Source organism: Alligator mississippiensis, chromosome 4, assembly GCF_030867095.1.
Source record: "Alligator mississippiensis isolate rAllMis1 chromosome 4, rAllMis1, whole genome shotgun sequence".
NCBI classification, from domain to species: Eukaryota; Metazoa; Chordata; order Crocodylia; family Alligatoridae; genus Alligator; species Alligator mississippiensis.
Window position 1 is genome coordinate 219,251,286 of NC_081827.1, and position 27,506 is coordinate 219,278,791.

The window sequence follows — 27,506 nt, forward strand, 5'->3', positions numbered from 1 at the left end:
TGTATGGGGTTTATCAACCTTATATTTATTGTTGTAAAAATTAACCTTTGTAATAGTTACCATGTAATTAAACTTCTTAGCTAATTATATTCAGTTATCACATTGCTGCCCATAATAATGTACATCCTCTCTAAGAGATTATTTTATTTTTGTATTTATTTAACTTCTCCAAGCTTTGTTACTTAAAATACATCCAAACAAGCTCAGGAAGATGATAATAAGTAAGATCATTATCATGCACAAATGTTATCTGGAGATCATTATTTCACCATCTCATGATGACACTTGGATTATTCAATCCACATGGTAATTTTAATTTTAATATTGAACAGTGTCAGTAATGTTTTCACTTGATTCAGACTCAGGTGTGTAATCTTGCCTTCCTTCAAATTGGACCACAATTAGCAGTCAATCACCTATTGATAGAGTATTGTTTTCAAATGTCACTAATATATCATTGCATTACATGTCTCATTAATCAAGGCTGATCTCGTAAAAACCACTAATGATTCAGATGGAGATAACTGCAGACTTAGGAGAAGGAAATTGTCCTTTCAAAGTGAAGAAGAGAAAGGTAATCAACTTTATTTCTTATATTAGACAGCCCTGGAACATTATTCAGTGATATTGAAAAGTATTATTTTCATTTAATAACACAGATGTTCCATGTTAGCCATTACTTGTAAGCTAATGAAGATTCAGCTGCTCAGGAGCAAGGATGTTGTAGGTGGTGGTTCTCAAAACAAGTACATGTAGCCACAGAATATCAGGTTCATTTTAGTACAACTCCTCACCCACCACTACAGATGCTGAGGATCATCATCAATCCTATTATCAGAGATGGTAATCTAGTTATTATTTTGTGGAAATCACCATATTTAAAGTTTGGAAAATATGATCTACTAGATATTCAGAGCATTAATTTTATTTTCCAATGACAAATAATATTGTGTTTTGTGCAGGGTAATAAATCCCCACTATATCTACATATTCTTTTTAGTGGTCAGCATATACACTCTCCAAGAGGAATTAGTGACTCAGCTGGCAGTATACAAATTACTCTACTGGCAGATCTTTAGCTGGCATTTGCTCTTGATATAGAAGGCCATGGAGTAAACAGAGTGGAGAGCAGAATTTAGCTAAGTAGTATCTTGTGTCACTCACACATACAGCTCTCAGGTACCAAGGACTATAAATGCAGTGGCTTTTGCCAGGATAACAGTAATCATCAAGAAAACAAAATTGACACTGATAAGCCTCTTTTTGCCTTATTTTGCTTTTTGCCCGTTTGTGCATTTGACAGACTACTGTTTTTGCTGTATACCCACTTTTACCTTTTACAGTCCACTGTTAAAGGCCAATCGTAAATGAAGAATACCAGTAATATTAGGACATGAAATTACTTATGGTAAATGAAGACCACTATAAAGTTATGTAGCATGTGTAGTGGTGGAGAAAGGAAAACTCTAGTCCAGTGTACAGCTGGTTAGAATGGCATTACCATTCTGTCAGAGAGGCATTTTTAAGGCATGAAGCCAAGAGTGACAACAAATCTGTCAGGAAAATGTCCCCGTGAAATATTCAATCTGCTCTTCAACAAAGAATCTGTTGACAGAGGTGCTTTGCCTGACTAACCTTCACATTTCTTATAAGAAAACATACCCTGCCACCTAGGCAAGATTGAAGTGATCTTCCAATCTGTGCCTGCTATAGAATTATAAATAGCCTGCTCAGGTGTTGGGCTGATGGCACAAACTGGGTTTTTATCACTCTTGTCCACTAAATTATGGGTTGATTTGCACCAAGTCATCTTCTGATTGCTAACATTTATTTACACTGCTTTTGACATCCATCATTTTTCTCAGTTTTGTCACTGAAAAGAAACAATATCATTTGGGAAGAACAGTCAGCTACTCCTCAATCTTGGTAACCAAGTGGGAAACACCCTCGCTTGAAAAGTGAAGAAAGGAGGAAGGATAACCAGTGGAGCTGTGTACATTTGTGCCTGCCAGCATATTTCTTCCCCAGCCTGGTCCCACATGCAATTTTTCCAGACAGCCAGAGCTCAGCGGAGCTCAAATAGGGTTGGAGGCCTTCCACATTACGTTATGTGGCCTCTGCTACATCCTGCAGTGTGCTGTGAAGTACCCCTGCACCTTACTGTTTTCAAGGCTGTCACAGCTGCATGCAAATTAGGTTATTATTTAGTTACATTATAATTAATTGTTAAGCAACATTCATGTAACACTTCAGGAGAAGCAAAGTAAAATAATCACAGTCCTAAATCCTTGCCTAATGCTGCTTATGAGCTGTTTACTATGTGGGCATTTTTTTTTCCTAATGATAATGTAGTCATAGTTTACATTTCATAAATGTGATGTCTAAAAATTGGCATGCTTCGTTGTGGTTTGGATATTGTAAATTCTTAATAACTTCTGCCTTTTAAGGCATGAAGCCTTAAAGCCTTATCCTTTCTACTGTGGTTCTTGAATTTGAACATTTGATGCCTATATATTAACAAGATTTTAAAGAAGAGAATTTGTTGATGGAAACTTAGATTTCCTGCCAGAATTTTCCATTCAACTGCTGACCTATTGCACTATCTAAAATTATATTTCTTCCTTTCTCTGACTTGACCATACAGTAGTGTGAGATTTTCTCCCTTTTGGAGTGCTAAAGATGGGGTTGTGTTTATGTCATCCTTCAGTTCATGCTAGTCTGACTTGGACTGTGTTGCCATGGTAACTCTTCTTGCAATAGGTTCATCAGGGATTTAAACAATATCCGTGTGGCTCTTTATCATTTATCTATAGTAGGTACCCACTTCCTTTCCTAGAAGTGGAACGGTTAATTCAGTTGAGGTTGGTTGCAATTTGTTCTACATGCAGCCTGTGCTCTCTAGCGTAGAGTGGTGTGAAACTGTCTTGGTCAATCTGAGCCATATTTCCAGTATAGCAACATGCATCTAATCTCAGCTACTGTGTAATTCTTTTTTCAAGGACCAAACCCTAGCTCCTGATCCTGAGCTATGTGGTGCAAGGCTTTGTAGAGTGGCTCACCTGACCCTCTGTGGTTGCCAGGGTCAAATGAAAAAATGAAAGAGGCCTGTTTAGCATTACTACATGTTCCTACCTGGCCTGTTTAGCATTACCACATGTTCCTACCTGGCAGCTTTACCCTGACCTTTGCCCAGGAAGTGGCCATGACAATCGCCTTCTATAGACCTTTGGTATTCTGGTGGGGAATCCCTATGCATATATAGAAAGCATCTCCACCCCACAGCAATAACAGCCGGTTCCCACAGGGGATGAGCAGTTAGCTGACAGAGATTCTCAAGACAGTTAGGACCAAGGACAGATCCAGATTTTCCCAAAGTGGAAGTACCAACCCATACTGGCTGCACCACCTGCTCCAAGCCTCCTCCCATCCATCAGTGCACAGAGACTTTTTTAAGTCCTTAAAGCAGGTGAAAAATCCTTCCTCCTTTCCCCTTCCTGCTCAGAGGCATTCCCCACTGCCCTCTTCTTCCCTGTCCCCACCAGCTCCCCTGCCTGCTGCTGTTGCTTTCTCCACTGCTCAGGGGTGGGGAAGCTCCAGAGCCAGCTGGGCTAAGCAGGGGTAGCCTCAGCTGAGGAGTGGACAGTGACAACAGCGAGTAGTTCCTCCCATCCTGCACAGAGCAGGCGTAGGGAAGATAAACCTCCTATCCATCCCTACTGCCATTGTCTCCATCCTCAGCTGAGCCCAGCTTCAACACAGCAGGCAGGAACAGCTCTGGTGCTTCCCTGCCCCATGGACAGGGGAGAAAATCAGGCAGGGGAGGGGGGAAGTGGGAAGGAGTAGGAAGGAGACAGCAGGGAGGATTTTCACATGCCTTAGGAATTTTAAAAAGTCCTTGGAGGCTCCCATAGACTAGTATAATCCAAAAGGGGGGCATAGCTGCACCACTGCACCCCCTCTGGATCTGCCCCTGGCTGGGCCTCTGCAGTGCTATCGACTGCGGGGTCCAAGGAAGGCCCTTCACCCAGGGGAGAGATTTCTCTAGAGAAACTTGTTTCAGTTCCACTCAGCTGCCCTTCAGCATTCCTGACCACCACAAGGAATGCTTTGTTCCTTCTTCCTCATTTCTCCCCCTCCCTCCCATAGGAGCCCAGTGGAAATGAAACCAAATGCACAGCCCACCTATGAATGTCAGGAAGATTCTTTGGCTCCATTAGACCTGAACACAGAGCTGGGGCAGAGCCCTTCCCCTCTGATCATGGCCAGGCAATTTTCAGGGTCAGTAAAGCCAGAAAGAAACCCATGAAGGTGGGTGGATGCAAAAGATGCAGAAGTCAGGGCCAGAGTTTTGTCGTGACAGAATGAGGTCATGAAGGATAACACTTTGACGATACTTGCTGGTGAGTTTGAGTTCCTGCATCATTACTCTCTCTAGTGTCTCATTTAATTTTGTGTTAGCATTGGCTGTAATAGTTTCACCTTCTTGGGTCCATTACAGTCTCTAATTATTCTTGTGAAGAGATGTTCTTCACATTAATCTTTAATTTGTTTCATCCTCAGCTGAAGGCTATAAAGCTTGGGTTCCATACCTGGCAAATGTGATGATCCCCATGAGGCAATCAGATATGAAGGCTGTCTATTCTAAACAAAGAGCTATTTCTGGACGGACAAAGTCAAACTATACTAGTGATGTACTCAGATTCTAACTTTTGGGCAAGGAAACTAAAATCCATTACTCCAATTCAGGATATCTTAGATTTGCTACCTTGCAATGGAATGATAAACTCATTTAAATAAATGAAGTTACTTTGGATTTTCACTAGTGTGAGAAAAAACAAAACCTGTAAACAGATGTAAAATGCAAAAAAATGTAAACAGAACCCCACAAAAAGACATATGGTTTTATTAGTAAAGAGAGGTAGTTAACCATGTTAGTTTGAAGTCAGGCAGCAGGTAGCATAGATTTGCACTTTATAGACTTTATAGACTAAATCAGAGATGCATAAGTTTTCATAAATATTTCATCAGATCTTGTTATTAGTAGCCATAGATTTAGGTATTGACAGTAGTTGTTCAACTGATTGGCCAACTCATCTAAAATTAGATTAAGATTAAATCATGGCAGAATTTTTATTTCCTTGGTTTTGATTTCAAGAATTCACAAAAGAAAGTTCTTATGAATCCTGTTGTAGGTTCACTGCTATTTCTCATCTGCTCCCACTATTACTTTTGTCTTTTGTATTACTATAGTGCCTAAGAGCTACCCCATAGCAGCTTCTAAAAGAGTCTTATTTCCAAGGGTGACATATATTGAGACTGTTTCCAAATGGTTGTATCTGATGGAAAGTCACACATACCACCAGACATCAGGTGAAATAATATCCCTGTAGCAGAAGTTAAGACCCTAGAAAAAGAAAGGGAAACTAATTTTTTTAACATTACCCAATATAATTTTTAAGGTATAGGAAATCTATATATATAATAATTCTGCATAAACACACACACACACACACACACATACACACACACACACACACACACACACACATATATATATATATATATATATATATATATATATATATATTACTACTACATGTATTTATTTATTTAAGTGTGGTATTATTGCATGAAGCATAAAGCAGGAATTGCCCTGACATTATCATCTAAATAGCTTTAAGGTTGTGACAAAGCCTGACAAAGCACAGAAAATTCAAAGATAAGGCTGTCACTCCATCCTTAGCTCATGCCATTGTGTTAAAAATGGTACCAAAGAATAAGTTAAGGATTGAGCATTCACTCTGACTTTGAAGCATCTGGCTTTCTAAATGTTTGTCTCAAATTCAGGGTTATTCAACATGAGCTCTTGTGGTATTTTAGTCTGCTTGAAAAGGAAAGTAAAGGTTATCTAGCATGTAGTATTTGTTTGCTGTTCCATTTGTCTGTGTAAATACACTTAAGGTAAATTATTACACACAAAAATCTAAATAAAAGGAATGTTACTGGGGTTGCAAAATCAAGCACTTGGGATTAGCTTCTAAACCTGCATGTGCCACAGAGTTGTTGTGCAATGCTAGTCAAGTCATTTAGACCAAACCTTTTCACATGGAACGACAAAAGGAACGTCCATACCATTTCCACAGAGCTCCAGAGGCACTGCCAAGAAGCATACACTGCTCACCTGTTCCTGCTCTGTACATGCTAAACCTGGAAATAAGGCAGTGAGACCAGGCTGTGGGTGCCCGTGTTGCCACTCTCCATATCTCTGTCTCTGGCCTGCTTGAGAGTGTCAAGGGGGCATTATTCAAAGAGCAACTCCGCTCCCTCATTTCAAGGTGTGGCCCATGTAGAGCCAAAGCAGGTACATAAGGTGTGCTTCTCCTTGTCACATTCAGGAGCAACACAGAAGCAGAATATGCCCTCATTGGATGATCCTTATTTACTGATTTCCCAACATGGGAATTTGAAGTCTGATTTGAAGAAGTGCTGAGCACCACAGCTGTAACTGAAAGCAATGGGAGCTCTTTTTTTGAACATACAGCAAGTTATCTAATACTAAGCGCTCTAAAAAAACAGTCTCTAGATGGCTCAAATTAGGCACTTTAAATTATTGGATACTTTTGACCACAGTTTCTTTGTGCTTCAGCTCCAAATTCTGAAATGGCAAAAATAATATGATGTCAACTTATTATTGGTGTGAGAATACATTATTAATATTTCATGAGTAATGATGACCACTGTAAAAAGTCCATGAGAAAACTAGTAATTCTCTCAGTATGCATTCTGTGCAATAAATGAAGGTTTAGGACCAAATACTGAATAAGGAATTTAAAAAATACATTGAATAACTACTTCTCAAGGGAGCATCACCAAATGAGACAAGGGTCCAGTAGAAAATATATTATGTAATCATATTGTAAAACTGTATCAGAGTGCATACACAAAGTCAAAATAAGGTTTTGCAAGCAACCTTAATTATAGCACTTCCTAACTTTTGAGGACTGGATTTTGTAAATGTATTAATGTTCTGTTAAAAGAGTTTTGTGAGTAATTTCCTAAGTGTTTAAAATGCAAACTGAAAATTGTAAATTCCAACCTTTGGCCTCATACTGACAACCAACACATCATCAGCAGGGCTGAAACTTTTAGATATAGTACATAAACTTCTACCACAAAAGCTTATGAAGTAGCAGCAAGTTGTAGATCAACACTAGTGAGGGATAAGAAAAATATGAGTAGGTTTCACAGATACCGACTGAAGCAGATGCATGGTAATTCAGGACTTTGGGGTCTGAAGGGGAGTAAGTATAAGGAGCGCAGACACTTTGGCCCATTTTCCTTTTATGCACAATTACTCCAGTCCTCTACCTGCCAACCTATCTTTGTCCCAAAACTTGCAGTGACTTCAAAAGATGAAGCATATAATCCTTTGCTAAATCTCAGTCCATCAGTAAGATATTTATATATTTCAAAATGTAGTTGTAGAATGAATTGGTGGCTAAATTAAGTGTCCTTTTAACCTAGAAAGATAAAGGACACAGTAGTAAAGATTATAAGTGAAAAACACTGGTTAGTATAATAAGATGTTCAAGGACCCTTGTAGTTCTTGTTGAAGGATAATGTGCAGGGAAAAAGAGTACCAATTCAGTAGCTCCTACTTGCTCTTGTTTCAGTAGACCATGTTCTTTCTTATCGTGCTACAAAAGAAGCCATGGTTTCTACCACCTTCATCTAGTGGTCCTCTAAAACTGATCTAAAACCAAAGACAAAGAGGTCTGCATGAATGTGGTTTCCCCTCATTATGTAATTCTATCCATTCAGTTCTCACTGGCCCTTAGGAGCAAAGATTGTATGGAATTGTAGGTAGTCTTGAAAGGGTTCTTCCATTCCAGAAGCCCACAAGGCAAGCCTAAACAGCCCAGAGAGGGAAAGTAGTACCAGTTAACACCACATATGGATGTGTTAACTGTATTATTCTCATATATAAGTCCAAGGAAGATAGAGAACATGGTCAATTCTTGCCAGTTTCTTGACTTAGACCCATGCAGAGACCCCTCCAACCTCTCCAACCTCTCCAGAGCTACAAACTCACAGATCCCACAAGCATTTGACATAATTGTAAAACCTTCTTCTGTAACTGTGGGTTCCTCAACAAATGTGCAGTGGGGCCATATTATTATAAATGAAAACTGCTTAGTAAGAAGGCAAGGGCTTTGCTATCATTAAAATTAGCCATTGAAAAACAAAACATTAAAACAGGTTCCTCATGAGAAGAGAATATTTGAGTTCCCAAAAATACCATCTGTAATTGACTTTTACTAAGAATATGATGCATCAGCTTTCTGCATTGATCAGTTCCCCAGGTAGCCTCGCTTGTTATCCTTTCTTAGTGCCAGTCAAATACTGAATACAGATCTGAAACTACAGCTTGCACTAAAGAGTTCTGAAGGTTCCCACGGAAGTTAGAAGGAATCACAGTATGAGGGAGTGAGTAGGAAAGAAAAAATTCTTTATGTGCTTAGAAACATCTGTGCATGAAGTCTTTAATAAGATTAAGATTTAAGATTATTTTCACTCTTTGTGGCAGCAGTCTTAAATATTTAGGATTAGTTTCAGTGTTGATGTCTGTCCGTTTTAAATGTTTCTATGGCATATATTATCATTGTATGTAGGTGGTGAACAAGTAATGTAGGTGTCCAATGACTTCTTGGTAGAATTCAAAATGAATTCTCCAAATTCAAGAAACTATTCAAGGGGTCTTAAGGTGTGCTTAAGTTCTCTTCTCCTGATTTGGCAAATTCTCCACTCCTGATTTGGCAGATACACATTGATGAACTTAGGATGTGCTTGCAGTATGCTCTAAAAATAGCTAGGCTTAGTCTTTTCCTTGAGAGACTATTTTGAAGCTGGGCTATCTTTTGTGGATATATTTTATCTTTCTTTCTCATAAATTGTTTCTGAAGCCTTGTTAGGTATAATGTGCTTAAAGAGCACAGCTGTATATGAAGTTCAGGGATGGAGAAGTGGTAAGTAATGTAACATAGATAGCACAGGTGACTGGTAGAGGGGGCATGGGTGGACATGTGTCCTCCATGAGATTGGCCCCCAACTCGGCACCGCTCAGGACGGGGCAGTTTTTTTTGCCACATGGGACAGCAGTGTGTTGGGGCAGGGGGCACTAAGTTGTGATACATAAGTATAGAAGTGGATATGGGGCTTTTGGCCCATCCCTGGCCCACCCCCATGCCTGCCCACAAATTTCCCACCCCCCCAGACTCAGGAGGCACCAGTCACCCCTGATAGATAGTGGTCTATAAGTAGAAGGCCGGATAGATTTACACTTTATAGACTAACTAAAGCAGATATCTATCTATATCTATATCTATATATGGATAGATACAGATATATAGATGGATATATATAGCTATATATAACTATATATATAGTTAATAGATAGATAGATGGATAGATATAGATATTAAGCCTGTGTGAAGCAGCTAATATTTGATTCAGATTCAGACAATTTGGGGGACAGTGATTCAGTTTGGTGATTCAAATCACTGTCCTGAATCAATTCAACCGAATCTGATTCAGAGATTCAGCTGCTGCCAAAATGACCAAATCTCCAAATCAACCCTATCCCTGCCACTCTCCCAGCCCCATCAATGGCTGCCCAGCTGGGCTTCAGCTCCCAGCTCTTTCAAAAACAGCCTGGCTGCTGCCAGATGGAGGTGGGATACGATCGCCATTGCTCCGTGCTGCATGGAGGGCTCTATCATGAGCCCCCATCCTCTGCCCACTCTCCCAGCCCCAGCTCCCGGCTCTTAAAAAAAAAATCCCCCACTCATTGACAGCTGCCAGGTGAGGCGACAATCCTCTCTGCCCCCCGCTGCCCTATGCTGTATGGGGGTCTCTGCCATGAGTCCCCTGACCCCCGCTTGATCTTCCAGCACCCTCACATGGCTTCCCTGCTTGGCCCCAGTTCCTAGCTCATTAAAAAAAAAAAAAAAGCCCCAGCCTTACCGGCTCCTCCCAGGCAGGGGGGCAATCCCCGCTGCCCCTCACTGTATGGGGAGCTCTGTCATGAACCCCCAGAAGCCCCAAGGCTGCTGCAGCAGCAGGTGATACCATGGTTTGTTTGTTTTTTAAGAGCTGGGAGGTGGCGCCAGGCAGGGCAGCCATGGGGGGCTGGGAGAGCGGGAGGGGATCGAGGGCTCGTGACAGAGCCCCCCATGAAAAATCGGGGAGTGGGGGGCAGTGAGGATGCCTCCCCCCACCCCCCTGCCTGGCAGCAGCCAGTGAATTGGGGCTTTTTTTTAAAGAGCTGGGAGCTGGGGCCAGGTGGGACAGCCATGTGGGGGCTGGGACAGTGGGCGGTGGTCAGGGGCCACTCAGAAGGGCTGAGGGAGCAGGCAGAGGTTGGGGCCTGGTAGGCTATACTTAACACAATCCAGCATGTAGATAATATTTTGTTCTGTAGTTTCCCATTCAAATCAGTATTTAAAAGTTTGCTGTATGAGAACAGCCGCCCTCAGGTCAGCAATGGAGTGTCCAGAGAGGTTAAAGTGTTCTGCCACATGCTTACATGTCATTCTGCAGCTGATGTCAGAGCAGTGTTCATTCATTCTCTCATGTAGGGATCACCCAGCCTGTCCAATGTAGACATCAGGGGGGCAACTTAAGCAGGTGGTGTATATGGCACTGGTGTAGTTGTAAGTGAATGAACCTTGCATGGTATAATGCATGTTATTCAGCCCAGTAATGATGTGGTCATTATTGATGTTGGGGCACAGAAGGGAAGGCCTGGTTTCTTGGTTAGAGTGGGAGTTAGGTAACCTGTTTCTTGGAAGACACTGTATGAGATTGGGAGGTTGCCTGTGAGCCAGAACTGGTTTGTCCCCCGTGAATACTTTGAGATATCATTAAAGACCTCCAACCCTCCTGGAAACAGATGGCATGTCTAAGGGGTTCAAGCAGGGACTGTAGGTGACAACCAGAGAGACTCAGTTGTTCTTGTCCCCAGTTTGGTATTGTAGCAAGTCAGAGCGGGGTCTGAGTCTGGCATTGTTGATTTAAGTGGCTACAATTTTGGGATTGTATTGTAATTGTAGGAACCCCTGCTCCTATTCTTAAGGTGCATATCCTGGTCAGTGAGATCAGAACAGATACAGTTATAATACAGAACTTGGCTCTAGATGTTGGATTTAGTGGTGTGCCTAGGACGAAAGCTGGTGGCGTGAAGGTAGCTGGGTGGTATATAATAACAAGGTCTCATCATAAAAAGGAGTTACAATAAAAGAAATCTGGCAAGATTGTTGAATTAATCTATTAATGAATATAGAATGATTTCATGATTTCTCAGGACCAAATTTACAAAAATTAATATATTTTGGTGTCCCAATTTAAAACTAATACTGGGTGCATCTACATGTGCAATTAATGCAATTGAATAAACTCTGGCATAGTTCATGCATCTTCATAGGTGCATCTACAGGTGCCCCTGGGACCACTGTACATTGAGCCCATTTTGTGTAGCCCCAACTGGCAGGCAGCCTACGGATGTCACCCTGCCAACCCAAGGCTGCTCCAACCCAGCTCAATGTGCTGCAGAGGGGCTGGCTAGGACACAATGGTGTTTCAGTACAGGGCTAGCCAACACACTAAAGCACCCTTGTGCCCCAGTCATCCCTATCAGAGTCTACCCACATTTCATAGATTCATAGATTCATATATGCTAGGATTGGAAAGGACCTCAACAGATCATCGAGTCAGACCCCCTGCCTGGGCAGGAAAGAGAGCTGGGCTCAGATGACCCCAGCCAGATGCCTATCCAGCCTTCTCTTAAAGACCCCCAAGGTAGGGGAGAGCACCACCTCCCTTGGAAGCCCATTCCAAATTCTCACCATCCTTGCCATGAAGAAGTTCTTCCTGATGTCTAGCCTAAATCAGTCAGTTTGTGACCATTGTTCTTTGTTACCCCAAGAGGTGCCCTGGTGAACAGAGCCTCTCTGATTCCTTGATACTCCCCCTTAATTAATTTGTAAGCGGCCACAAGATTACCTCTCAGCCTTCCCTTGTGGAGGCTGAAGAGGTCCAGGTCCCTTAGTCTCTCCTCATAGGGCTTGGTCTGCAAACCCTTAACCATATGCATGGCCCTCCTCTGGACCCTCTCAAGGTTATCCACATCCTTCTTAAAGTATAGCACCCAAAACTAGATGCAGTACTCCAACTGTGGTCTGACCAATGCCACATAGAGGGGAAGTATCACCTCCTCAGTGATACTTAATAAAGTTTGGTTAGTTTTGCTGATGATTTCATCACACTGATGACTCATGTTCATCTTTGAGTCCACTATGACTCTGAGATCCCTTTCCGCTTCTGTGCTGCTGAGAGTGTCATTTCCCAACCAGTAGGTGTGCTCGATATTTTTATGCCCTAGGTGCAGCACTCTGCATTTGTCTTTGTTGAACTGCAGCCTACTGTCGTGGAAACACACGCAGCATACTTTTGGGTCAGGTCAGCAGAAGCTCTTATTCAAATGAAACTACAGCTGTAGGGAGAACTCCAAAGTGACATGGATTTCTCAAGCACTTGGAAGGGGTTCCCCCCCAAGAGCAAAATCAGGAGACTTATATACTTTTTAACAGTTGCTTACAACTCACGTGATTATATAGTGGAGTTTGCTAGGAAAAGCAGCTACAAACAAACATTAGCTCATACTGCTTTGCTGTTATCAGGATGGGAACTTATGGGGAGAGACAAAGAGAAAAATAACACTCCCTTCTTGCACTTGGAAATCAGAGTTGTACATATTTTTTTTCTATCTTCAAGGCCGCGGTGAGTGAAGCAGTTGCAGAGGAGTTACAAAGAACAAACACTTTCCCTTATCTGTTCTACTATACAGAGCCAGCAATTCCCCACAAAGCGGTTATGTCATCTTATAACTCGTATGATCAAAGTTTAAGGCATTTATTTTTTCTGATTCCACACTATTGAGTTCTGCTCACTTTTCCATCTTGTCCAGGCAACCTGCAATCATTTCCTACCCTTTGGTGTGTTCACCACACAATTTAGTATCATCTGCAAACTTGGATAGAGTACACTTCACACGCACATCCAAGTCACTGATGAAAACATTGAAGAGTACAGGTCCAAGGACTGAGCACTGCAGGATCCCACTGCCCACATCCTTCCAGGTTGATACTGACCCATCCACTACCACTCTCTGGGTGTGACCCCCAAGCCAAATTGCCACCCACCAGACTGTGTAATCATCTAAGTCACAGCGTCTTAATTTATTTATTAGAATGGGATGAGATACCGTATCAAAGGCCTTCCTAAAATCCAAGTAAATGACATCTACCTTTACTCCTGCATCTAAGCGTTTTGTGACTTGGTCATAAAAAGAAACCAGATAAGTCAGGCATGATCTACCTCCTACAAATCCATGCTGTTTGCCCTGCTGCATCATTTTTCCCACTAGACTCACACAAATATGATCCTTAATAATCTTTTCAAAGACTTTTCCAAGGATGGAGGTAAGACTGACTGGCCTATAATTACTCATGTAACCCGGGAACACCCAAGGGTATGCCCATCCTCAATTGGAAGCGATAGATGAGGCAGGTGACAGTGCTGGGAGAGGGACACCAGTGATTTGATCACGGGTCTCTCTTTCCTCTATAAAGTCAACTCCATGCCAATGCTCTTAACTATTTACAATTTATTGAATTATAATATACATATTATTTCTTATTCAATATATATATAAGTAAATATTCTAATAAGTAACAAAAGAAAACTTTCTTCCTCCAACTCAGGGGGGGAATCCTCCTGAGGGGTCATGGCCATCACCCAGCCCATGGGCCTCCTTCTGGCCAGGGAATCCTCAGGGATCCACATAGATTCCTGCAACTAGAGAATCTCAGAGACTCAGATCCTCCTTCATCCCCTTCTTGAAAATAGGGACCACACTGGTCCTTTTCCAGTCCTTTGGGACCTGACCCAAGTGCCACAAGCACTCAAACAGCCATGCCAGTGGTTCTTCTATGAGCCTGACCAATTCTTTCAGTACTCTCAGATGCAGCTCATCTGGATCTGCTGACTTAAACACATCCAGCCCATCCAAGTGACTCTGCACCAAGTCAGCATTAACAATTTCAGTGTAATATTGGTGCATTAAATAATGCCATCACCACAGGATAGTACTTGTGTCCACAAGTACTAACCTATGGCAAAGTTAATTAGTTTTCTGTGGCCTAATAGGGGCACACGTGTAGGTGCTGAGACTTTACTGCAGAGTTAATTAGACATCGCCACAGTAAACGCTGCATGGATATACACCCACTGGGCACATCTACATGTGCTAGTAATTCTCAGTAGACTTACTGCACAGTAAAATACTGCACAGTAAGCCTTCCTGGGATGTCTATGCATGCTACCTGTTGGGAGCAGATTTGCTTCCGCCCTACTGTGCCCCCTTTCAACAGGTAGGGGGAGCTGTAGGCTCTCCCAGGTGCTAGCCTGGGGGATGGTAAGGGGTATGGGGCCAGTTACAGTTGGCATGAGGCCAGGAGAACTCTGGCCCCATGTACATCAGGAGGGGATGCATACTGGGGGTTGGGGGTCTCTTCACCATGCACATCAAAGGGTTCCCAGCCTCTACTCACCTTTTGGAGCTGCCAGCTCCATGCCAGGAGCCAGGACAGGGGGCAGAGAATTCCCCAGTCGCAGTGCTGCTTGGCTCCCAGCTCCTGGTGGGGGGTGACTGGGGAGATGAGCAGTTCCAGGACTGGAGACAGAAAATTTCCTCTCTCCTGTGGCCCCCTACTGCCTTGGCTGATCAGAAGAAAATTTGCTCCCAGTCAACATCTACATGAGTGTCTACAGTGTCTACACAGCTATTATTGCACAGTATCTACTGCGCAAGTCATTTACTACCTGTATTCACAGTTAGTATCTAATGGCACAGTACACTAATTTACTGTAGTATATGGTGCACACATGTAGATGGTGACAGTCTACTGCTCAGTAAAGCATCTTGTGTAGTCCCACCCACTGTGACCTTTAGATCTGCCTGTCATGTGGACTAAATATTTATTATTGTAGCTTTCCATTAGTGAAAGCCAAGGGAACTTCCATACAATAAACACCCATATTAAAATAATTCTAAAAGATTATTTTGACTAATAAGATTAAAGAAAGTGAATGTGAAAAACTGTTAATCTGTCCTTAGTTCTTTCATTGTGCTGAACAAAGGTATTGCAACACACATGGTACATAAAACTCCCCAGTATTCAGAAACCTTTGCAGAATTCCACCTTGTCCCAGGTTGTTAAAAATAGAGTTCCAGGTGCCAATTTCTAAATTTCACAGCATTTGATGATTGCCTTTAGAGTCAAATATTCTCCTTAGCTATAACTAAATTTCCATTTTCTTCATTCATAATTTAAGTCTTTTGGATATAGGAACCCAGCAGCACCTGGAAATCAGAAGTATCTTCCTCTAATAATTTAATTTGTATCATAGTATCATAGTACTTAGGGTCAGAACGGACCTAAACAGATCATCAGGTCTGACCCCCTGGCCCAGGCAGGAATGGGTGCCGGGATCATATCACACTGGCCAAATATCTGTCCAGCCTCCTCTTGAAGACGCCCAAGGTAGGAGAGACCACCACCTCCCTTGGGAGCCCGTTCCAGAGCCTGGCAGCCCTAACTGTAAAGTAATGCCTCCTGATGTCCAGCCTGGATCGTCTCTCTAACAATTTGTGTCCAGGACCAGTTAGGTAGAAAACCTGCAGTTATTTACATTTGCCAATTTTGGATGCAAAAGAAAAGACTAACACTTAAAAATATGGTCCTTAATATTATTTAAATAAAGTTGGTGTGCATATATTCTATTTTTATTGAAAAATAAATCTACTGAAACTCATAATAATTTCTCCTATAATAATGATTTGCACATCCATAGAGCTTTGCATCTGAAATTCTCAAAGTCAGTGTATTAAAAATCACCAACTTTATGAACTGGGTACATGGTATTATCTCTGAACTCATAACTATCAATGAATAATGAATGGAAAATGTTATACAAATATAGTATAGAAATGCAATTATTATTTTTAGATAGGGAAATGCACAGAATTGTGAGAGAGACAGAAGAACAAAAACTAGATCTCTTCATATCCAGGACAGGGATTTAACTGCTATAACAAAGTATCTCAGAGGATTCTAACCCATTTGATTACTGTTTTCCTTGATTTCGTATTTTCTATGCTACAGCTACATCAATTGGGATGGCTTTCACCATGAGTGCAGGGCAGGGATCAAACTTGCATCTCTAGATCTGTAACAAGATGCTTTAATTGCTCTGTCAGCAAGCCCTACCCCTTGTGACCGTGGCTCTAATTAAATATGAAGCAAATAAGTGTCTACAAATCTTATGTTGTTCTGTGAATTTTACACACTGGTCATATCTACATGAGATGCTACTGCACAGTTGATACTGCACATTTATTTAGTACTTGTATTAGCAAAATAAATGTGCAATAACTGGAGTTACTGTACAGTAGCGCTGGCAAACATCTTCAAAGTGATGCTACTGCGCAGTAGTATTAGAACTGTCTGTACTGTGACATGCTACTGTGCAGTATTTTTTGGCTACTGTGCAGTCAGCATCTCATGTAGATATATTCAGTGTCTACAGTATTTGCTTTGATACCAAATGAAAAACTTTGATTACTGGAATGGGGAATAAAACCTCCCTGGTTTACTTTGCCCTGCTCAAAGTCTGCCTTAAACAATGACTCACACTTCCTGACAAGACAGGCAGAAAGGATATGCATGTCTTTGCATGCAGAGATGTGCAATTTGTGTGTCAACATTTTTTGTACAGTTTTGAAAACCCTTTTTCCATAGTCATTTGATGGTGGTGGTGTTCACAGACTTCTTTCTTACCTCATTGTTTGCTGTTTTGGAATATCGCTGGTTATCTAAGTCATATGTTACTGTTTCTACTTGTAGTTTGGACAGTTGATATTTTAAATGGAACAATAATGAAGAGCTAATAGAGAATTCTATCAATCACTTTTGCTAGTGGGTATATATGGATACTCTTATAGAGACTACCGTCCTCCAACCAATTCCTGCAAACAAAACCATTTTCACAAGAATATCAAATACAAAAGGGGACAATGATAGCTGAAGCAAACATCTGCTAGGAATGGAGTGGAAGTTTGCAAAATAATCTTTAGCATTCAATCAGCCTTGCCTCATAGTCACAGTGTAAAACTTCTCAGGAACTGGTTGACTTGATGCAGCATAAATTGATGAAGTAGGGCTTTAAAAGGAATTGGAAAATGTTGTGCCCATAGATCATATTTGTAGTTACGTGATACATGTTAATGATAAAGATTATCTGCCTTGGTTTGGGATGTAAATCATTTTTTTGCAGGAGTTAGGAAGTTACACACTTTGTCTCCTACACAAAATTAAATGAGATATACATCTAAATGAAAGCAAGGGTAGAGAAGAAAAGGGAACAGTTTGCCATGTTCTGAAGCAGCAGGCTAGAAAACTAGTCCACTTCAGCAAGACACATTTTAGGTAACAAATATCAGTACTATTAAAAATGCTATTCCACTTTTACTAGTATCAACATCTGCATCAGTATTAAATGTAAAATAAAAGTTTACATGTGCTACTATTCACTGAACTGTAATGAACTTTAGTATTACTTGGTGAGCATGAGAAGTAAGAAAATGTATGATCCATAGTAATTGATACACTTAAAAAGATTCACAGAAGTACTGTAAGAAAAAGTCATTTCAAGGATATATATTTGTTGCCCAGCTCATATGTCCATTTCCTCCCTTTTTCCCCAGGTGAGGGGGGGGGACTTGGAGTGGGGGAAGAAGTAGGCCTTCCCATAGTTTGTAGGAATTAAAGGGTTTTATTATTTTTCAGAGTTGCAAATGTCTTCATAAGTCAGGACATTTCAGTGTCATTCAGTTCATTTGTGCTGTTTGGCAGACACCCAAAACACATTGCAGGCTAAAATGAGTTTCACAAACAGTGCAAATTATGTTTGTATAGGTGTTTGTCAAAGCAGGAGAATATAGAATAATCAGCCTCAAAAAAGTGTTTCTAGCTATATAAATCAGAAAGTAAAACCTATGTTATTAGAAGATGGTAGGGAATAAGGGTCATTCTGCAGGAAATACATTTTTTTTAATTGCCAAAATCTTTTTTTCAGTCAAATGGAAAGGGAAAGGTGAGGTGGGGAATTGTAAGTCCGTGTGATAAAGACTTAACTTATGTGCTTATCCTTGTACTAAAAAAAGACTTAGCAGAGAAAAGCCATTTCTCTCATCTGAAACATTCATTCTAACTCAATGGCATGGTTTCATTAGAAAAGGGCAGAAATGATAGTGCCCCATCTAAATAAAGCATTACCTAGAGACTACTTGTAATGTATTTCAGCTGAACTGCCCTGTGCACTCCATTAGCTCCTGTTGTTGAGAACCAAGTAAAGAATGCACTTTCCATTTTTTATTCATATTCTAGCCACACAACATCATGGTATTGTTCTCAGTGCATTAGTATATGTTATAATTACTTACGCAGATGATTTTCTGTCCAAATGAAAACCTTTTTGGAGCAACTTCAATACAAAGGCATGGTAGCATTTCTGACTGCAGCAACATGACTAGCAGATGCAATAATGGCTCTACATGCAAGGCTAGATGTTATGACATTGGAAAAAATGGACAAAAGTTAACCTCTTTGACTCTGGAAGGTACCTACATGGTAGCATTGGCAAGAGCCTTCCCTTCATGTAATCCAGTCTTTTGCTCCAATGTCAGGTGCCCACTACACTTGCTGCAGGGACATTTAGCATCCAATATGCTACCAACTGTATCAATGTAAATCCAGATAAACTGTAATGAGGTTAATGGAACCACACTAGTTGTACAGCAGTGTAACTGAGGGCAAAATCTGGCTAACTGCCTATGGATGTTGCCAAATGAAGCAGATCAGCTGTGCTGGAATGTGTCTTGGCACAGCTGGTCCATTTCATTGGGAAAAATATATGTTGCCCACTCTTCTGGAAGGTCAGGCCCCTGCTACTCCTGGAGCTTCAGGTGCTAAATCCTGTGGGGCAACACCCCCCCATCTGCAAATGGGGAAACTCAGGCAGATGCCCCAGGGTTCAGGGGCCTGATCCTGTGTCCCCGGGGAATTTCTCTAGGGATCAGGTCCTTGAAGACCCTGGTGTTCCTTCCTGGGATGATTGGGGAGAGCTGGCATCTCCAGGCTGCCCATGCACTCCTGCCTTAAAACAAACTTATCCACCACAGAATAGTGGCACGCCTCTAGAATGTAACCTGTTGTCATGGCCACAAATTTGGGAATCTATGATGCAGCAAAGGGCATGGATATCTGTTTACTTTTGCTTTGTTCTGCTATAAACATTTTTATGGCAGCAACAAGGTGGCATCTGGTTGCAGCCTTATAGTGATTGGTACATAAATATTTTAGATTTATCTGCCCTTTCCACTTCAGCCACTATGTGATTTCTCTAGTCTGTGTTAAAGTAGCCTCAATGACCTCCCTTTGTAAACACATAGGATCACAGGATCATTATAAATTAGGACTGAAAAGTACCTCATGAGGTCATCTAGTCTAGCCCCTCTGCTCAAGGCAGGATCATCTCTGATTACACTATCCCAGTCAAGTTTCTGTCTAAACTGCTCTTGAAAATGTGTACTCAATCAATCAGTGTTTAAAAATAGCCTACGTCTCTTCTGATTGATTCACAAATTTTTGTAAGCATAAGAAATTGTCAAAAATGTGACAATTTCAAACATTTGCTTTAGGGTCTTTTTACAGTTTCAATTTGATGCAAAATGAGTAATTAATCTTATTAGTGCCTCATTACACCTCATGCTGAAAGCCACACAAATGTCAATTGGCTTGGTGTTGATAAGCTTAGTGGAACAGTCACACTTTAAGGGGAAAAAAACATCTCTGGGTGTCCTTCACCTGCACAGCTGAGACTTGCCACTAGAGGCTTCATGAGCAGAGGCAGGACTAGGAGCAGGATGAGCTCACTGCTCTCGGTGGGAGCAGAGCCAATCTGAGTGGTTGGGGGCAGCACTTCTGCCACCAGGCACTCCAGAGCTGCAGTGCTCACTCTACCCAATATGCCCATGGGGCAAGGCACTGTTCCTCTGGCCCCACTGCAGCCCAGTGTCTCCACTCACCCTGACTCAGGAAGGGCCACTGCATTCTGGGATGCTAGAGGACTTCAACTGGGGTGAAATAGCTGTGGAGAGTTGCCACGCCTTAATGAAACAGAAGGAAAATTAGGTAGATTAGAGATAATCCTGCCCTGGAGTGGTGTAACTTAAAAGCAAATAATGAGTGCTTTAAATCACTTAAAAAGGTGCTAACGTGCAGCCAATCCAGGGGTCAAGAGCTCCAGAAGTCATCTAAAATTACTGTGTAACAAGGCCCTTAGACTGAGAGTGACTGCTATAAAATGCAGTTCCCTCATCCACTTCCAAAGGAAAACTTGTGGTGTAAGGGGGAGCAAAGGGGATTGAAATTTCCATTAGAATCTTTTTATGTACCTTTCTCCCCAGTTGTCCCATCTGCAGATGGGATGGCCATCTATAGAATCAGCCACAAACCCTTGAGAGCCATACAAGGGCAAGTTCTCTGCATCCGTTCCTCACCTGAGCACCACTGCTGAGCCACCTACAGGTATGGCTTCACCACATAAAAACAAGTATCTTTATTAAAAAGATTACCACAGAAGTGCATTGATTTCCTTTCAAGATTCATTTGAAATAAATACAGGTGTGGGCCATGTACACTGACCTCACCCCCAGCTTAGTCAGCATCACCTGCAATCTCACTAAGGTAGATCTCTGGATTTAGGAGATAGATGACCAGATTTTGAAGAAGGTGAGATTTGATTGGTGCAGGAATGGTGCCTTATGTATGCAGATCTCCTAAAGGTAGGTCAGGCAGCAATTCACTTTTCTTGTGGACAGTGACCAGAAAACATTATTAAAGGAGAAGAAACAACCAAGAAAATATATTTAATGCTGTATTAACCATTGTAGTGATGATTGTCATTCCAGAATTATGTTGATTAGTAATTAGCAGCAAGCAGATGGGGAATCATGCTGTCTCCCCAGGAAGTTAATGCAAACTAGTTACAGTATTTATATCTTATTGAGACTACCCTGCTAAAATGTGTTCTAAATACATTTTTCAGGACTGAAATAATCTCAACATGTATGTTAAAAATAGGCAAACTAAAATACTGGATTTGAAAACATCCAATAAAACTCACTTTAAGTGTTTTACTAAAGACAAATGAAGAGGTCTCAATACTGGTATTTGATCTACAACCATTGTTGGATTTAATCCCTGTTTTATTTCTTTTTTCAGTTTATAATAAATTTTTAAAAGGCACCTGCCCAATGTCTTTGCTATGAATGAAAATACAGCTGCACAAAAGGATTAAACTACAGCTGTTCCTCACCCCAAAATTTAAAAATCATTAACCAAAGAGGAATTCTACATTCAACCAAAGTCCTTCTTGCCATACACACCAGCCTTGTCATGTCTTTTTCTTCCCCAAAAGACATGGAAATGGATAAACTTTGAAGTCACCCTAAGAAGGTGGTGCAGTCGCCATCCTTGGAGGTGTTCAAGGGGAGGCTGGATAAGCACCTCATTGAGCTAGTATGAGCGCTTTAACCTCCCCGGTTGGCAGGGGACCGAACTTGATGATCTTACATGTCCCTCCTGGTCCATTGACTCTATGACTCTAAGAATAAACAGAACTAAGATATTCTGGACCAAGTCTAGACCAGTAGTTTCTGAAAGTGAGAACCTCCCACAGAAAATGCTAGCAGCCCTCTTCTATTTATTATTCCTTTCCCATCCCAATTATTTCTGCTAAACATGAGTGTGGCAGTATATATGACCCTTTGATGAGGTTTGCCCCATGCCATTTAGGGCTTTGTGTGTCAAAATATACATCTTGAACTGCCCCAAGAATTCAAGACGTAGCCAGTGTGAATGATGATGCACAGGTGTATTTGATCCTTGCACTTTATACATCTTAATGAGCAGACAAACACACTCTGTATGTATTGAATTTGATAACCCTGGCAGTCCCAAGGGGGAGCAAACACAGTCAAAGGGGAAATTAAATAAGGGATTCATTTTTTTAACATGTAACTAAATGTTTATATGGTTGCCCATTACTAAGGTGTAAAGCTTTCTGCCACTTCATTTTCAGAAGTGAAAAAAACAGTAAGAAAATATAGGGGATGTGTTAAGGTCTTTGCAATTATAAAACGAGCAATATGCTCCATAATGAAGCATGCTGGAGGGACCTGTTAATCCCTCACGAATACCTAGGGAATGTCATCTGGGACTGCTATTGAAATGCATCTCTTCTTTTATCTAGGAATCAGAGAGAACATCTCCAGCACCTCTGCAGTGCTCCTTAACAGAAAAGGCTTTAAAGTTATAGTATTCCTACCTGAGATTGAACCTGCTAAATGGGATAATAATAACTTCTACTCTGCCCCTGAGACCCAGAATAAATTGGAACAAGATTTCATATACCACACATTATTATATACAATTATTTCTATTTGACAGGCTATTACAAAGAGAACAATCAGAATGATCCTGAGGACTCAGTGGATAGCACCAGGCATTATCAATATACAAGGAAGCACTATGAGGAGAAGAAAAGTGGGTCATCATCTTTTGTATCATCCATTGAAGATGAGCAGAAACCCCTGTTTGCTGGAATAATTGATTACCCATCAGTGACAGGCAAAACTACAGGGCTGGACTTTGAAGAAGTGGTGCACATAGCAGAAAGGATACACATTGACAAAAGAAGTAATTCTTGTAAAGGTAATTTAATCTGTGCTGCTCTTTTGTAAAGATGGACTATTCAACTCTCTGCTCTGAGGACCAATGAGAAAAAAGAAGAAGGAAAAAAAAATTATCTGAATGGCTCCAATGACAAATAACAGAGGAATTTATTTTTAAGTGTGTCATTAAACATTCACAAAGAATATTCTTCTAGTTCATATAGAGAATATTCAACCCAAGATATTTCCCATGAAGGGAATATAATTTGGTAGATTAGGAATAAAATGGAAAACCAGAAGCTCTTGAGTTTTAGCTGAGGTGTTGGCAATGAATCACTCTATCACTGAATCTTCTTAGATTCAAATCCTTAAGCAAAAATATTAAAGGTACCCACTAATGTTGCATGGGTCCAATGTTTGAAAATATGGATTTGAGATTATCTTTCATTGCTGTAAACTGGGATTTATACTGGCAGAGAATCCATCAAACATGTTGGAAGATGGAATGTACATTGTGCTACAGTGTTGGATAGCAGCACAAAATCCTGGACAGGGTATCTTCTGTTTAACAGAAGAGATACTAAATATGAGTCTCATGAAGCCATATCAATACGAACAAGTCTTGCTTGACTTCAGCAGGAAATTTAGATGAGTAAATGGAACAGGATTTGTCCCCTAGTATATATGGCAAATGTTTTACAAAGATTAGGCAATCTCAGTTAAGTTAAAATGTAGTGGTTGCTTTCTATCACAACATTGAATGTATTCCTTCTTTTATTAAAGCATTTATTTTCTCAGTGAAATTCAGACTGAACTAATGAAATGGTTAAGTTTTAGTACAACATTAACAAATGTTGCTGAAGGTTTGTTTGCAGTTATTTAAGTCTGAAAAGAAGACTTGTCTATTCAGTGCTTACTGCTGTTTCCCTCAATTTGTTTCTTGGCACAGTAAATTTAACTACATATTAAATCAACTTTAGTTTTCTAGGATAGTATTTAAAATGCTTCTAAAAAATAATCCTCTCAAACAACATATTTTTAACATTCCAGAAATCCAGCAATATGAAAACTGGTCTTCTTGGGCTAAGGTCAAATGCTGAGCCACATAAACTAGCTGTGTACATATTGCAATTTGAAAGCTTATCTTTCCTTTGCTGGTAGCCAGAAATGTGTCCTTGCAACTATAGCAACATTTTCCAAGGCAACCTATTGCAGATTTTACTCTGAGCTAAATTTAGTCTGTCAAAAGGGCGTATATTTTGATTAAGATTGCATACTTTTTTCCTTTGTAATCCTGAGATTTTAGTAGCATGTTTGAAAAGCTGGTTGCCTTTCCACTTTCATAAAACATTAAATTCAATCAATCAACATTTTAAATTAAACTCTCATTCCTGTAATCAGTTATTGATTTTATTTTGTATAAAGGCAATTGTAAACATAATGATGTTTTAAAATAAACTCCATATAAATTTAAACTATGAATTTATAATCTTAGAATTATTAAGTATTCATATAAATTAACTCATAAATGTGAAAGAATCCATAATTCTTTGTCAACATGACACATAACATACCACATAACAGTTGCTTTAATGTTGGTCATTAATTAACATTTTGGAATGCGATATGATGGGCGATCACTCATGAATGAGTCAGATTATCTTCCAAGGATCTTAATAGTGATTCCTCAGATGACTCCATAACCCAATTCTAGATCCACATGTCTTGTCGCAGTGAGGACAGGTGTTTCCAGGAGGGATAGGCACTGTGTTGCTGCATTGGGTGTTCTGATGTTCTTTTCGCCTGTTCCTCTATTCCTCTTCTGCCTGTTGACAAGCTGTTTCACAGTGTTGAGATCCCTCCCAAAGAGTATTCCTCCATTTTGGTTGGTCCTGAGAAAAGGTCTCCCAAATATTGATGTTGATGTTACACCTCTTCATGTTTGCTTTCAGGGTGTCTTTGAAGCACTTTCTTTGGCCTCCACTACTTCACTGACCTTCTTTCAGCTGTGAGAAAAAGATTCTCTTTAGAAGGTGGGAGTCAGGCATGTGAACTACATAACCTGTGCAGCAAAGTTGGTTTTGGATGATCATGGCCTCAATGCTGTTGGAATTTGCTTCGGCCAAGATACTGATCTTTGTGCATCTATTCTCCCAGCTAATCCAAAGGATCTTGTGAAGGCACCATTGGTGATAATTTTCCACGCTCTTGAGATGTCTTCCATACGTGGTCCAAGTTTCTGAGCCATTCAACAGAGTTGGAATGACAATGGCTTGATAAACCAAGAGCTTCATTTCAGCAAGGATGTCATGATTTAAGAAGACTGTTTTACTCAGACGTCCAAAGGCTGCACTTGCACATTTCAAGCGGTGTTGTATTTCTGTGTCTATGTCTGCCTTTGATGAAAGATAGTTTCCAAGATAAGTGAAGTGATCCATGTTCTCCAGCAATTCTCTGTTGATTTGAATGGCAGTTGTTGGGGCTGTTTCTCCATTTGGAGCAGGTTGGTAAAGGACTTGCATTTTCCTGATGTTTAGAGTTAGGCCAATACTCTCATAGACTTCCAAGAAGACATTAAGAATGGTTTGGAGATCCATTTCAGATTGAGCAATGACAGCATTGTCATCCGCGTACTGGAGTTCCATTGTGGATGTTGTTCCATTATGGATGGGTCTTAGTTTTGGATTTGAATCTGTTGAGGTTGAAGAGTCTTCCATCCATCCTATACACAATTTCAATTCCAGGTGGGAGCTTTCTGTCATTGAGGTGCATTATGGTGCCAAGATGCCTCAATAGTTTCCACAATCAACTCTGTCCCCTTTCTTGAAGATAGTAACAATCAAGGCATCCCTTAGGTTGGCTGGGATTTCTTCCTTGTTCTAGATTTTAAGGATGAGGACATGAAGCTGACATGTAAGTTTCTCTCCTTCTCCTTTGAAAATCTCTGCAGGTTTTCCATCAGCACTGGTTGCCTTGTTATTCTTCATTTTCCTGATGGCTCCCCTGACCTCTGCCAGGCAGCAAACTGAGGTCTTCTCTGATTGCTTTTTGCGAAAGGTTGTTGATCTTATCTTCATCGACAGTTGAGTCATGATTCAGAAGGTCCTGGAAATGTTCTTTCCAGCAAGCACTGATTGATTTACTGTCTTTCAGGAGTTTTGTCCTTTGATCTTAGAGGATGAAGGCCTTGAGTGCTAGGGTCATAGACAGATTTGGTTGCACTGAAGAAGACACAAGTGTCACGGATGTCAGCAAAATGTTGGATTTCTTTTTATTTCTGAATCCACCACTCATTCTTCAGTTCTCGTATTCTCCTCTGCACCTCTGATTTTACTTGTTGGTGTGCATTTTTCCTGTTGGCAGAGTTGATGTCATTCTGCCAGGCAGAGAGAGCTTTCCATTTCCTGTCAATGAGACCTTTAATTTCAGTGTCATTTTTGTCAAACCAATATTGATGTTTCCTGGTCTTGTATCCTATGATATTTTCACAGGATGAGAGAACAGCTGTCTTGAGTCCCATCCAGTGCTCCTCAGCTTGTTCTGGGTGCTCTGTTGGTAATGTCTCATTCAGGAGTTGCTGGCATTCTCTCTGCTTGAGTGGGTCCTTCAAGCACTCGATGTTTAACTTATGCCTGCTTCCTTCGTATTCTTCATTTAGGAGCAATTCTGATGTACATGCAGGAATGAATGAGGTGGTGGTCAGTCCAACAGTCATCAGTGCTAGTCATGGCTCTCGTAATCAGGACATCCTGGTGATCGCGAATCTGAACAGTCACATGGTCTATCAAATGCCAGTGTTTTGATTTAGGTTGTTTCTAAGATGTCTTGAACTTGTTTCTTTAATGGAACAGGGTATTTGTGATGACAAGTCCATGTTCTGTGCACTTCATCAGGAGAAGGACCCCATTAGCATTTGAATTTCCAATGCCTTCTTTTCTGATAGTACCATTTCAAAGTTTTGAGTCTCTTCCCACTCTGGCATTGAAATCTCCAAGAAGGATGATCTTATCTTCCTTTGGGATATATGAGAGGATGGTGTCAAGCTGTGAGCAGAAGTTCTCCTTCATGATTTCATCAGCATTGAGAGTCAGGGCATATGCACTCACAATTGTCGCCTGTTGGTATTTGGCGAGTTTCAGACAGAGTCGTGAGGTGTTCACTAACTTCAATTGGGAGTTCTGAGAGTCAGTTCACAAGTTTGTTTTTGATGGCAAAACCAACTCCATGTGTTCGTGGCTCTTCTTTTGCTCTCCCTCTCCAAAAGAATGTGTATCCTCCACCTCCTTCTTTCAGATGTCCTTCTCCAGCATGTCGAGTTTCAGATAGGGCAGCAATGTTGATATTGAACTTCCTCAGTTCATTAAGGCTATTGCTGTCCTTCACTTGGGGCAATCACTATTTGCGTAGTCCATTAAGGTTTGTACATTCCAGGTTCCAAAAATCATTTTTGTTTCTTTGTTACCACATAGAGGTGATCCCTCTGAAAACAAATATCCAATCAGGAACTGATTGAGACAGACTATGTTTGGGACACCTTTTCTAGCCCCCTCCCCATGTGGGGTAAGCAGAGTGGATCCTAAACAGGACTGCT

At 40.8% G+C, this 27,506-nt stretch overlaps 1 protein-coding gene across 1 annotated transcript in view; it reads left to right on the top strand.

Moving 5' to 3' along the window:
* Positions 1-27,506, top strand: part of KCNH7 (potassium voltage-gated channel subfamily H member 7) — a 384,959-nt gene that overhangs the window by 348,355 nt on the left and 9,098 nt on the right. The window contains exons 11-12 of the mRNA XM_059727333.1: positions 484-574; positions 22,692-22,955. Coding sequence (XP_059583316.1) covers positions 484-574; positions 22,692-22,955 — 355 coding nt within the window. The remainder of the gene's footprint in view (positions 1-483; positions 575-22,691; positions 22,956-27,506) is intronic.